Source organism: Haplochromis burtoni, unplaced genomic scaffold, assembly GCF_018398535.1.
Source record: "Haplochromis burtoni strain Fernald_Lab_line unplaced genomic scaffold, NCSU_Asbu1 Contig_41, whole genome shotgun sequence".
Taxonomy (NCBI): Eukaryota; Metazoa; Chordata; class Actinopteri; order Cichliformes; family Cichlidae; genus Haplochromis; species Haplochromis burtoni.
Genome location: NW_024582402.1, coordinates 471,921 through 485,983, shown reverse-complemented (window position 1 = coordinate 485,983; position 14,063 = coordinate 471,921). Strand labels below are relative to the sequence as shown.

At 42.1% G+C, this 14,063-nt stretch overlaps 1 protein-coding gene across 1 annotated transcript in view; it reads right to left on the bottom strand.

Annotated features, from left to right (window-relative positions):
• Window positions 1–62: 62 nt before the first annotated feature.
• The window catches only part of LOC102299451 (homer protein homolog 3), a 17,488-nt gene continuing 3,487 nt past the window's right edge, over window positions 63–14,063 (bottom strand). The window contains exons 3-12 of the mRNA XM_042220048.1: window positions 13,855–14,011; window positions 10,715–10,846; window positions 10,512–10,616; window positions 9,751–9,759; window positions 9,221–9,356; window positions 6,693–6,771; window positions 6,484–6,640; window positions 2,145–2,243; window positions 1,988–2,068; window positions 63–1,878 (exon numbers count right to left, since the gene is read on the bottom strand). Of these exons, the coding sequence (XP_042075982.1) occupies window positions 1,693–1,878; window positions 1,988–2,068; window positions 2,145–2,243; window positions 6,484–6,640; window positions 6,693–6,771; window positions 9,221–9,356; window positions 9,751–9,759; window positions 10,512–10,616; window positions 10,715–10,846; window positions 13,855–14,011 (1,141 nt within the window). The 3' untranslated portion in view covers window positions 63–1,692. The remainder of the gene's footprint in view (window positions 1,879–1,987; window positions 2,069–2,144; window positions 2,244–6,483; window positions 6,641–6,692; window positions 6,772–9,220; window positions 9,357–9,750; window positions 9,760–10,511; window positions 10,617–10,714; window positions 10,847–13,854; window positions 14,012–14,063) is intronic.

The window sequence follows — 14,063 nt, the reverse complement described above, 5'->3', positions numbered from 1 at the left end:
CAACCCTGTGTTTTTAATTTTTATTTTGAAATAATATTACTGGATTGAATTTATAATTTTTAAAAAAAAATAACAAAGCGTTATTGAATGTAGGTAATAGTATTACATTTTGAGTTTTGAGTCAGTCGCACCTGCAAATGATGGTAAATGGACTGGTTCTTATACTTAAGTACTCAGAGCACTTCCAAGACATCTCATTCATTCTTTCATACAAGCATTTTTTTCAGTGTCCCAAGTATTTTCTATGCAATATTCACCAAAGAAAAACAAACAAACCCAAGAAGAAAAAAAAGACGAAATGCTGCATAAAGTGATTTTAATGTTTGCTTTTATTTTCAAACCACCATGACGCGGCCCAGAGAGCCGACATCACCGTTCACATTCATCCTCCATACAGTAAGGCTTAAAAAATGTCATATGATACAGTCTGTGTGATGAAAAGACTCTGAAGTAGACATTGTTTTTCTTTTTTAACGTATTTAATTATTCATACAGTACGGCCACAATCTCAAGGCCTATGGCATACTGTCCACAGCTAAAGGTAATGTGCTCAAAAGTAACAGAAGGCAGAAAACATCTTACATTTCTTCAGATGCATCACACCAATGAGAGAAACGTGTTCATTAAGATGTGAAGCTATTGTAAATAAGTTACTAAGTTAGTGCTTTGTTAGTAGATGATGCACAGCATATCATTCAGACTGGACAAGCTCAAAAGTCACTTATATTTACCTGTAAGACTAAGTGATGCATTTTAATTTCCTATGGTTACTTCTTAAGTGCAGCTTATTGATTTATATCATTTGGAAAACCACTGTTATGCTAACTTTAATTGCTTAATATTTCCTACTTACTATCATGTACTTAAGTAGCTTACTGAGGAATCAAAAGTTTCCTAATACAAGAAATGAGGATGTGATAAAAGACGCGCCACGGAAAACTCTTTTTCCCCCTCTGCTCTTAACATTTGATCTTTGGTGTCAATGTTTAGATGCTGTTGCTATTCAAGTTGCATGTCCTAGATTAACCACATTATCGACAACTACGAGCACACGCCTTCACTATCCTTGAATATTCCTTTGAAAAAATAACACTGGTCCTTCACATTACACAATATAGCTGCTAGATTACGTATGGGTAACTACAAGACCTGTGTGAACTGTTAACCCAGTAATAATTATGGCGTATGCAGGCTCTTAAATAAGCTAAACTTCTTTTTTTTGTCTTGTGCGTTCACTTTTCAGCTCCTCTGTTTCTAAGCATGGACTCATTTTGTTGTAAAGATGAAAAACAAGGCCTCTTATTGTTCATATTGACACTGCATTGTGATTTTGGGTACAAAGGTGATCCTTATGAAAGACCAGAAGCACCAGTTCTAAATCCTAAATGACTAGCATTGTTAAGCACTTACCTTATAAGTTGGTTTATTGCACTGAGTGTTACCCTCGAAAGCAACATGAAGCGTTACGTTAAGTCGGGACAAGCTCTACCATATATATGCTGCTGCTCAGAGTCAGCGCGATGTTGCCGTCACTGCTGTGACACAGACCTTCCTGCAGCCGAGGTGGGTTTTGTGCTTGAAGAGGACCGGGACCAGCTCCTTCTTATTTTGTTTACTGCTTCCTGCCGGAACCCCTGTCCTCTCTTCCATTTCTCTTACAGGTTGCACTCTGCCATGTTTCACCCACCCTTCCTATTTGTCAATAAGTTTAACAAGGCTCTGGCGGAGGTCGTTAAGGTCAAAGATCTTGATGTCCAGAATTTCTATGGCTCTCTGGATCTCAGTATCCAAGCGATCCCGGTCCTCCAGAGAGTTACTCAGGTTCTGCTCCGTGTTCTGGATGCGGCGTTCCAGGTCCGAGTTTCGCATCTCCATCTCCTGAAGCGAACGGTAAACACAGAAAAGGCAGAGGGAAATATTAGAAGGTTTACCAGAACCCGATAAGCAATGAAAACATGCCGAGTTACTGTAAAAACGTCACTCCTACCCGTAATCTGTGGATGGCCTCGTCACGCTGATGCTCCATTTCGTGGTACTCTGCTTTTTTGCTTTGCAAAATGTGAATTTCCTAGAGAATGAATGAAAGGTACTCATCAAAAAGTCAGTTTTTGTTGATGTGCCTTGTTATTTAGCAAATGTCCAACCTCATCTTTAGCCTTCAGCAAGGCCTCCAGCTCCTCCAGGGACTGGGTCAGCTCATCCTTCAACAGATCACTGGGGCCGTGGGCTTCAAGGTCAGCCACCTTATAAAACACAACAATGGAAATGTTGTGTATGTAAGACAACGTTTTAAAAAGCTTTTATTTGGTCCAGACTATTACTGGTTTGATTCAAATTATTTTTCCCTGGTCTACTTAAAACAATTGAACTATAATGAGAACAAAGACAATGTGAAATGCAGATCAGAGTGACCTCGTGTTTGGTCGGGTTTCTCAGATTGGTTGAGATGTAGGGAACACCTTGGTCAGCCATTCATGCTCACAAACACACCTCTGACCAGCTTAAAATTAACCTTACATGGATGTTTTTCGACATCTTTGCAGGCACAGAGAGAGCACGAAAACTCCACACAGAAAGGCTCCAGTCGGCCCATCCAGCCTAGTTTAACACTATCCTGTGCAGCTTTTCTCCAACACAACGCCTCTTCCTCCGTCTGCCTTGGTTTCATAAGAGTGCTGTGGAAGAGGACAAAATGCCACAAAGACGAATTCGCACGCTGGCTGGCACTTCACCATGTGTACAATCCAGAAATAGCTTTGGTGGGCAAACACAAACAGCAGCACTGCTTTCTATGCACTGAAAAGGAAGCCCTGAGCAGTAAAGTTACACATTTTTGCACCATGCCATCCAGTCTAAGAGCTGAAATACACATACACACAGTCTAAGGTGGAGGTTATGGCTTGATCACAGCTGATAGAACATTATTTAATACAGCTAAGCAAGAATCTGTGGACACACTGCTATCTCTGAGATCAAACTTTAGAATAGCATGCTAACGTGCAGAGTTAGCACTTGATATTATATAAGTGTAATGTTTACCATGTTTACCATGTGCTGATTAGTCTTGGAGGTACTTAATATTCAGCTAAATAAACTGATTTCTGACCTGATGATGTCACTGCGATCAGTTATGACACTCCATCCTAAGGGAATAGCTATGCCAAATTTTATCCAAATCATTGATGACTACTGCTACGTCAAGCTATAAATATTAACCAAAGTGTGGCTCTAATATAGTATCTGCATAGACATTAGAATTCACCAGGAATAAATGTAAACATGGTTACCCATCCCACTGAATTTTACAGTCTGGATTAAGGTAAAACACAACCAAAATAACTGAAGCACAGCTAAAAACATTAAAAGGACTTATTCTAGCATTCGTCAGAACGTTTTGATGATGCACTCAGTTTGGACCATCCATCTATTTTCTTATCGGCTTATCCAATTTAGGGATAAGCAGGGCTGCGGAAGCCAATCCCAGCTGTGCCAGGGCAAGAGATAGGATGCACTCTGGACAGGTCACCAGCCCATCACAGAGATAACACACAGAGACAGCCATTCATGCTTACTTTCACGCCTATGGCCAGTCAAAATCACCAGTTAACCTACAGCAGGGGTAGGCAACTCCAGGCCTCGAGTGCCGGTGTCCTGCAGGTTTTAGATGTGTCCATGATCCATCACAGCTGATTTAAAGGGCTAAATGACTCCTCAGCATTTCTTGAAGTTCTCCAGAGGCCTGGTAATGAACTAATCATTTGATTCAGGTGTGTTAACCCAGGGTGGGATCTAAAACCTGCAGGACACCGGCACTCGAGGCCTGGAGTTGCCTACCCCTGACCTACAGTAACATGCATGTGTTTGCACTGTAAGAGGCAGGATAACCCTCTACACCGAAAGGCCCCAGTCCCTGCACCACACTATAGTAATTCAGACATAAAAGCCTAAAGATTTTAACAACGACATGAAACGTAAAGGTGAATAACAGGAAAACTCAGACTTTTAACACCTATAACTCTTATCAAAGCTAAAGAGCTCATCAGCGGACAGAATTAAACTTATCACAGAGAGCACTCAACTCTGTTTGCTTTCAGTCACACCTACAGATGGCTCACAGCGTTCACCTGCAACAATAAGCGGCTACTTCTACTATAATGAAGCCGTAGAAGAGCAACACTTTAACGAATGAAATCCTCATTGCATTGCATTTCATCTGAGCTCCATGAATTAGAAAGAAAAACAGAAGGACACCTCCAAAAACACCCCGAATGCCCCGTTGGATTATTTTAAACGGCGTATGGTTTAGACTCAAAAGAAGAAAAGAGGAAAAAAAAGAGAGAGAAACAAGTGGATGCCAACTCCCTCTGGTGATTTTTCATTTTTTCCTAACTGGGGCATTGAAAGTAGGATATTGCTGTCCTACAAACCCCCCTCTCCCTCTCTCTCTCACACACACCACCCCGGAGACATGAACCATTTTCAGCCACCTGGTCCCCTTCCTCAAACAGTAGGAACTAGCTCGGTCCAAAGGAGACGGGGTTCTCACTTGTATGATTAAATCAGTCGATGTGGACCAAAATAGTGAAAGCTGTTTCTTGCTGAAATACCAGGGGAGTGCTTACAAATGAAACAGTAGTGATCGATACTGTAAGGCTGGGCTGTAATGGAAAGGGATCGAGGTGTTAAAGCATCAAATCAGAGAGGTTTGTAAATGTCAGCCTGAGGCGAGGTCGTCCCCAGAGGAATCAGCTCCCAGCAAATATGAAAATACCTTTTATTGATGAGCGGGTACAGGGAGGGCAGCGGCATCTGCATCCACCGGAGCCTGAGAAGTAATTCAAGTGTAAAACCCTCGTGAGGCTCTGTGTTTAGACCGAACTCCCTCGTGGCGAAACGTGAAATTTGGCGTGTACTTAGTGAACCGCTTCAACCAGCACAGATAATGCCTTGATTAAAGCTTCTGAGGGAAAAAGCCTCCAGCACAAGTCAGAGATTGATGGAGTGTGTTACCAGCAAAGCTTCTTTTTTCCGAACAACCAGTTTCAAAACAAGGAAATGAAGAGTCTGCAAAGGACAACCCAATCAAAAGCAGCAGGGCTTCGCTCAGCAGCGTAGAGGCACACAACCCCGGATCAGTCTTGCAGCAATATCTCTCCGTTGCTTGTGCAATCTTACTTGTGTTCCTGTTCCACAGCTTTACACTCCAGAAATGATCACTAGGTGTGACCTTAACCATTAGTTTCTACTCCACAGGTTACTGCAGAGTTGTATAAGAGCTTCAGAGGCCAGAGGAGAAAACTTCTCAGCTTTTAGACTCAGAATTTTAACTTTTTGTTAACCGTATGTCTCAACTTTTAGGTCACAGATGGTGCATTATCATGAATAACTAATCCCTCCGTTCTTTAAACTCCTTATTGTGCTGATAGTTGGTGGATGGAGCCTTCTCAGCCAGAGTGCATTAGACAAGAGGCGATGTGAGGCAGTGGGAAATTCTGAGTGTGTCTTTGGACCAGTGGAGAAAAGTGAAAACCCAGAGTACAGAGATATTTTAATCTGCTTTTTTGCTATTGAAAACAAATTATTATGAAATAAAACAATAAGATCATTCAGCCAATTTCAGCATCTGACTCCAGCACTCTTTAGAAAGCATTAACAGGATTTAAAGGAAAGGTGATGTTTGCATTGCTACACTCACTTTACAATAAAGCTTCCATCACCCAAAAATGACTCTTTTTAAAATGCAGTTTCAAACCATCTGCTTTAAAATGATTTCGTTTACAAGGTGACTTTCTGCTTAAGCATCCAAAGCAAAACTCACATGTGGGATGTTATAGTCTCACATAAAAGTTGGAGTGCAGGGATACAAAGAAGCTATGAAGACAAAAGCTACTATACACAATAAAAAAGTGGGAGGTTAAAAAGTCCTGGGAATGAGGAAGAAGAATTTAGTCTGCAGCGTGTAGGTGTACTCAAAATTAAAACATGTACTCTGTTGAGCTTATTGTAAGTTTATTTTAGGTCATTATGTCTTCATTAGATTCTGAAAGTTTTAGACAGGTACATGGGGAGAGATGGGGGCGTGACACGCAGCAGGAGTCCCAGACTTAATCCAGATCTCCTGCTGCATGAGCTCAGCAAAACAACACTTTTTCCCCCAGCTTTTTAAAATGTATCTGTGGCCAGCAAATGCCAGACAATTTTGGATATTATTGGCATAAAGCTTAGTAATGGATCTCATTGTTATTGTTCACTGATGGAGTAGTAGTGATGTATACTCTTAGTGGGGGTTTTTTCCAGTTCAGATCCAAGGAGTTTGATTTGTAGCAGTCATAAAGATAAAGAGACAAAACCAATAGTAATAGTAATTACTGCTTTTAACAAGAAAAAAAAAATCCTGTATTTTATATGTTTCTATAATTTAATAGGTGAGACTTCAGGGTGAACACACTTCATCAGAGCATCCTCAAACTCCCTGAGGCTCACCTGGTCTCTGAGTCTTTCGGTCTCCTCCTGATATGCTGTCAGCTGTTTCTTCCACTGCTCCACGTTAGCATTCGCTTCATGCAAAGCTGCCACCAACTTAGAGTTGCTGTCCTGTAAAGTGAAGAGCTCAGCTTCCAGGTTCATCTCACAAATAGACCTGAAAAACACGAATACCAATACACATCTACGTCAAATCCAAAACTACGCACCCTGCCTCCCGCCCTATGGCAGCTGGGATAGACTCGAGAGCCGTTTCATCAGTTGCTGTTTCAGTGAGCTGGACCTTAACTTTCAATCAGAGTTTAAAAAAAAAATGTTAAAATTCCTCACAAAGAAGAAAAACTGTTACTTAATAAAACAAAAGCAACAATGCTTTTTAGATTTTAGATTTCATTAAGTGGAGTCATATCTGACTCTGTATCCCGCTATATAAAATTGAGAAAACTGATCAAACAATGTAGTGCAAATTTAGCTGATTCTGATTCAGGTACTTACAAATCTTTACAGGGAAAAAAGCTTATGCAGTGTTAGTAATAAACAAAACTGCCACATGTTGATGACTTCAATATTAAATCGAGTCTTGTGTCAAGCACTGCAACATGAGGATAAAAAACAATAGCTGGTTGTGGAGTAACAAGCAAGCTGTACTGCTGCCAAGAGTCTGGAACATGATGAAACTCTGATAGTCTGGTTAACACAATCACAGAGCCACTACACAAGGGTTAAGGAGGCTGTAGCCTGCAGCCGCACACCTAAAGGGCAGACGGAAACTTATTTCACAGGTCTGGTGACAAAGCAAAGAAACACTTATTAAAGCCCCAACCCCGACCCAGAGAGCAGAGATCAAACTGACCGACTGCATCAAGAGACGTTGGAAAGGAAAAAGACAAACGAAAGATGACAGATGATGATGACAGATAAAGATTTGTGTATTTTTCACATCTTTCCATCACGGTTCTTCAGTCCCCACTGACGTTTGTTCCAGTTTAAAATGAAGTGACCTTGAAACTTCTTTATCTCTCCGGCTTTAAACTGAATTTCCTGCACATTTGATGAATGCATGACTTGTAAGCGAGTAAGACAAGCCAGTTCCCACTCCATGAGTCCACTTTTATGCCACCTGCACAGAAGACATATACGATGATTGAATTTGATATGCTCTTTTCATCTTTGATCCTTTTCCTTTGCTCTGTCCTACATCTCCAAAGCTTGATGTTGTAAACTGGCCACACTTTGCCATGGTAACCGTTCAGGAGCTGCTTTCTTCGTGGTAATTGGACTATAGGGTATAAAAGCATTGTGGGTGGCTCAAAGCACTGAATGGAGGGATGCTTCCAAGCCTCATTCAGTGTTATGTATGAGTCAACACTTCGACAATGGCCTGTTCATTTCCTTAGGAGCTTCACAAACTGAATGACGTCAGCGGCGTTAATTAACACTGAAAAAATGAAAACCATGATAACACTCAGGAACCAAAAAGGTAATGGATTGTCTGGTTAAGTGCAGCCAGAAGCACAGTCCACTTGAAATTTGAAAAACCCTCATGATGTTACAAAGAACGTTTGTAAAACACAGTGCGTGGTTACAGCAACTACTAGATTGTTATACTGTATTTTTCCGTCAGGGTGGCCACGTAGAGCGGGTCATCGACCAATCAGAATGTCAGTGGCTCAATCTCTGACCCCTATAAGTCCACACGCTCAAGTAGATGCTGCATGTCCTTGAACCATTCAGGTATGTTTTAACGCAATTCTTGAACATCCCAGGATTGGATGTTCAAGAAAATGAAACCCAAGATCACAATGTGCAATACTCACAGAAGTTTCAAAAACACCAAGAGTTACATCTCAGACTCATTAGAGGTTAGCATGGTAAATGCTGACGTTCATGACAGCACACTGGGACAATGTGCTGTGGACAGACGAGACCAAAGCGGAGAAGTTAGGCCATAATACACAGCACCAGAAAACCAAACACAGCATGTCAGCACAAACACCTCATGCCAACTGTTAGGGGTGATGATTTGGGCTTGTTTTGCATCTACAAAGTTGAACTGCTCCGTATATTAAAGTACTCTAGAGTCAAATGTGAGGCTGACAGCTAAAACTTGGCCCAAACTCAGTCACACAACAGGATAATGATCCTAAAGACAGCAGCAAATATACAACAGTATGGACAAAAAAGAAGGTGTTACAAGAGGCCCAGTCAAAGTCCACCTTCAACCCGATTGAAATGCTGATGTGAGCTGTGCATAAATTAATGCCTGTAGGCCTTAATGAGCTGAAGCAGCGGTATAAGGAAAAGTGGGCCTGAATTCCACCACGGTGATGTGAGAGATGACAAATTAAGTTATTCCACTTCCAAAAAATTCAATTCTCACATGACCGTATGTATCTGTAAATACAGTCTGTTCATATTCTAAAAAGCCAGTCTTCCTCTTCATAATGGCTAAATACAAAAGCATAAAACTAGCCATGTTGCGCTGATGCAAACCCAGGTATAGTGGAACTGCAAAGGCTTGGCATTACCAACATGGCTGTCGAGTTGTGAGATTTACCTAGAAAACCTTTTTCACTGAAGAAGGTCATGGGGTGTGTTTGAAATCAGGCTGTTTCAGCTCTCAGTAATGAAACTTCAAGGCTTCCTTGGTTTCATTTCTGTGTGTGTGTGTGTGTGTGTGTGTGTGTGTGTGTGTGTGAGTGTGTGTTGTGTGTGTGTGAGTGTGTGCTGTAGTTACCCCTCACCGAGAGCATCTTTTTAATGCGCTCCTTCTCAGAAGACAGGGTGATGTCTGCGCTCTGGCTGCGAAACAGCTTGTCCTCCGGTCCATTCACGCACATCACCGGTGGAGACTGGAGTTCATCCGAGAGGTCCTGAGAAACACATCAGTAAATGGACTCTCATAATAACTAATGCATAATTTTTAAAAAAAAAAAAAAAAACCAGACTCTGCATTAAATGGATTTATTCAAAGTGAAGAGAGACCGCCTGCTTTTAGATGTTAAAATCCCATTCAAGTCAAAGTCTGCATATAAAATCAAGCAAAGCTATACAGCTCGTGATAATAATAAATGACTCTCTCTTCGCGGTCTTGTTCTCGATGGACTGACTGCTGTAACACGATAGTTTTAGCGTCTGATAAATGAGAAGCTTAGAGCTGTCTGCCCATCAGAGAAGGTATAAAATGTATAAAACTCAGAGGCAAGAAGAAAAACTAAAGATGCTTCCTGCACAGGTGTTTTACATTTCCTCTAAATAATGACTCACCTGTGAGAACTGCAGAGGAAATCCGTGAGGTGGAAAAAACGGAAAAGAAGAACATATCACCACGAAGCACACAACACGAAACGACCTTTTCAACACATCACAGTCAGAAAGCGTACTTTGCGGACTGATCAGTTATGCAGTGCAGTGCCACTTAGCAAGTACAATGAATTGAAGCAGTTGGCAATTTTCTGGAGCTTTGGCTCTCCCAATGTGTTCGTTAAATCGATCGGGAGTGAGAGACGTCACTTGGAACCTGCTCAGCCATAGAATTAAAAAGGAAATAGGCATGTTCCTCAAGATCAGGCAGATGTAACTGAAGGCTGATTATTCTTTATTGATGGAAAAGGGCCCTGAGCTGACTACGTTTTCATCATTAGAAGTGTTTCAAGTCAGAGGCTTCTGGGTAGCTGTGGGGAGAAAATGTGAGTGTGGTGTACTGCTGAGCAGCATCGGATAATTTTACCATCGTCCTAGTTTTCCTCATTTTCACTTCCCTCTGAGACAACTGACCCAGCTCACATTTCTTTTGCTTTTCGTTCCCCTCTCTCCCCGTCCCTCCTTTGATTTAGTCACAGCGGCCCTGTCTAATAGCTGAGCTGCAGCAAGTAATACAGGTGCATTCATCTAATCATCTAATTTCAGTCTTGAAATGCCCAAAATGTGCATGAATAACAGAGGTTTCACATTTACAGCTTCTCGGTGACACTCACAAACCTTTGCTCTTCTTTCATGCTCATGCTTTCTAAAAGGACGGCGCTCACCTGAGGAGCAGCGATGGTGAGCGCAGTGTTGGCCAGTTCTTTGTCCTGTGACTTTTCTCGCGCCAGACGAGCTGCATCTTTCACCTCCTTAAACTTCTCTGCAAACTGTACAGGAGAGGGCAAGTCATGACCTAGACAATGCAGCACAAACCCTCTACAAGAAATGGATGGCACATTTTTAAAAGTGCTGTACTTTGACCTACCTGATGCAGTTGCTGCTCTGTGGCAAAGCCCAGACCGTAGACCGTGTTGGCGCGGCTGTCAGCCCACTGACCAAACTTCTGAGACGTCTTAGTAAATGTCATGCTGGGCGTAACAGTGCAGTTGATAATTGCCTGCAGATAAAGAGATAACAGAGGTCGTCCCCTTAGGTGCAGGTGAAGAGAGCAGATGGCTCTGGGAGCAGACGCTATCTTCCTTCTTAGACTATGGCAGCAACATGCTCTAACTGAGGCACTGCAAGTTATTATTTTTATTTCTTATGATAACTTATGACACATTTCACCAGTGAATGGTAACATTTTACTCTTACTTTACTAAGAAAGTTATCAAAATGCAGTTTTAACCGCAGATGACCTCTCCACAAATTGAGGCAGAATATGGAAGAACATCTCGATAAATGAATGCATCAACTTATGGACCTGGAGGAATGCTGAGAAGAACTGGATGAGGAAGAGCATGAAGAGACAAAGAAGGAAACTTTGGAGCAGCTGGATGAATTCAATGACTTATGTCAGGAGATGAGATCATTGTGGATGAGCTCAGTGGCTGATGAGCCGTTGGAGGCTTGGCTGATGCCTCCAAAACCTGGGAGTTGATACAACTCTTTCCTTGAAGCAGCCGGGAACGACTGAGAATAAGACAGGCAGAGATGGGCCCGGATGTGATGATGGGGAAACTGTTACCAGCTGTGTACACACAGCAGAAAATTTACATCCTCACAGCCTTGAGAAAACTTGGAGAGAGTCTTACTCCAGAAGATGAGACTTTTCTCACTGAAAACACCACAGCGACACTCAGACTCAGTTTGAAAAAGTGACTGCAAAACAAGGGTTTTAATAAAAATTTAAAAAAGCCTTTAGTTAGCTGTGGCGTGAAAACCAATTCTACAGATGTGCCTCTGGCTGCTCAGAAGATCCACCAACTGGGGGGTAAGTGGTTCCCTGGCTGATTGCTGACGTATCCCTGGGCAGATGTAATGATATTTATATAGCAGTTCTTCTACTCTGAGCACAAAAAGTGCTTCATTCACTCAAACACATCTCTACTCTTAAGCACCATATCTATTATACTAAAACACCCCAGTAGATAAAACTCCATGTCAGTATCTTGGCCAAAGATACTTCAACTTGAGGACACTGGAGTAACCAGGAATTAAACCAACAACCTTTCAGTTGATAAACGACCCGCTCTACCTCCTGAGCCTCAGTGGGAATGTTAGGTTTAAAAGAACTAAGGCGAATGGGTGAGAGCAGTAAGTAGAGTAGAAAAGTGCTATATAAGTACTAGTCCATCTATGATTTAATAACTAGACAACACCTCAATATGCATTTTCCTACTGAATTCCACTATTTTTCCCATCCTGATAAATACCGTATGATATTCACTTTGTAAATTACATTTCCATTTAAAGTAAAATAGTAAATAAAGCATGTCAAAGGGAAAATCCCTCTGCAGACTTACAGTGAGCACTGAAGGAAGTGAATGTAATATCTGAATGTATAAAGCGGGACATGTTTTGGGAGTAATGCCCGGCAGGTGTTAACGTGTTTGTTTGTGGTCAAATTTAGTCACACCAATGGAGTCACAGCAGAGCGAGATCGATATTAGTAACTGAAGCGTACCAAGATCAAAGTGAAGGTCGAGTACGCCAGTGTGCCCCATCAAACCATACACACTCTCTTTACGTCCCCATCACACCTTCTTCTGAATGTTTAATGCACCATGTAACTCCCCATATGAAGACTGTTTACTGGTGTGTAAACAGAATGCTTTAAAGGATGTGCGCAGATGTTGTAACAGGGTTCACATTTTAGCTATGTCAAGGATGTGGCATCCAGCTTGGCATTTAACTCTGTGGTCCAAAGTTAAGTGTTTCATCAGCCACGGCATGAAAGGGGTGGTCTTGGACTTTAGCACCGACACTCACGGTCCCTACTCACTTTGTTTATTCCCATCAGTGAGATTGAGAGTTTTAATGCTTCCACAAGCATCTGGACATGTTGTTATTACGTTTGGTTCACATTTCATAGTAAATCTTTGCGCACTAACATTAGAGACTTATGCTGGAGCATTTAAATCGAAAATAGGCCTCAGCAGAGCCTCACCACAGCTATAGATTATATAGTAGCAAGGCCATGAACTGGAGTATTGAGCCGCTGTATTTGTATTACTGAACAGGTTTTGTTAAAATCAGCGGTTGGTTTGGCATGAACATTAATAGGAGGTTACCAGGATGCCATTTTCACGCATGTTCTCCCTTGAGACTTGTTTCGGCAATTGCTCACACTTCTGCCAAAAGGGCAGCAGCTGCACAATCAAAACATATCTACCAGGTTTATCACATCATTCTCTGGGAAGTTACCAAAGCTGGCTCTGTCCTTCCTAACACATGACCCCAAAAAAGAAAAAAAGAAAAGGAAAACAAACCTATTTATAAACCTTTTTTATTTTACGTCATCTCCTGTGTTAGAGTAATGGCACTGAAAATACTAGAACTGCAGGCAGCTTAAGAAGAAGCATCCCCCACCCCTTTCCCCTCCAACCAATGATTACATGAACTCTGCGCTCTGCGTTTGTGTGCCGACGTGCTTGACATAACATGCTGGATTCTAGCAGCAGGAGCGGCAGTGGCAGAGAAGATTACTGTGGAGCCAGACACCAGCCCTGGCAGGATTGGGCTACTGAACGGCCAACTGCTGCCTCGCGCTGCCTTCTGGGAGGCAGAAATGTGGGTCACACTAGAGGTGCTAAGATGAGATCAGATGGGTCCCCTCCCCACCCGCCTAATCTAAATCCACAAGCCCGGACCAAAGATGCTCTGGCTGCTGATGTGTTGAGCTTCGATTTGGTTTAGTTTGTTATATAATTCTTCACCTCACAGGACTTCTGGTGGGAGTGTGGTTGATGAGTAAAAATTCAATCTCAAGCTGCTGTTTGTCTTGCTTTTTTAGACCTGTGGCATTATTTCAAAACCCCTTTTGATTCCAAAGCCACCAACTTTTACTTATTACTTCTAGACAGCAGATCTGTATTTGTTTGTTGTTTCTCCCCCTGTCCATCTTTAATCTGTCTTCTTTGCTGAATCTAAAATTTTGTCTACACCAATTTCCCACGCACTCACCTTTGTCCCGCCCACACTAATGATGCGATACACGTTGCGGGTGGCATCGTAGAAGAAGGACACTGTGACAGCATGCTTGCTGGCCGGTATCCAGTTCCTCTTGGTGGTGGGGTCGATTTGGAAAACATGGGCCCGGGCGCTGAAGATCGGCTGCTCCCTGAAGGAGGAATCACAGAGGGATGATGATTAGATGCTGTGAGAAGGGAATG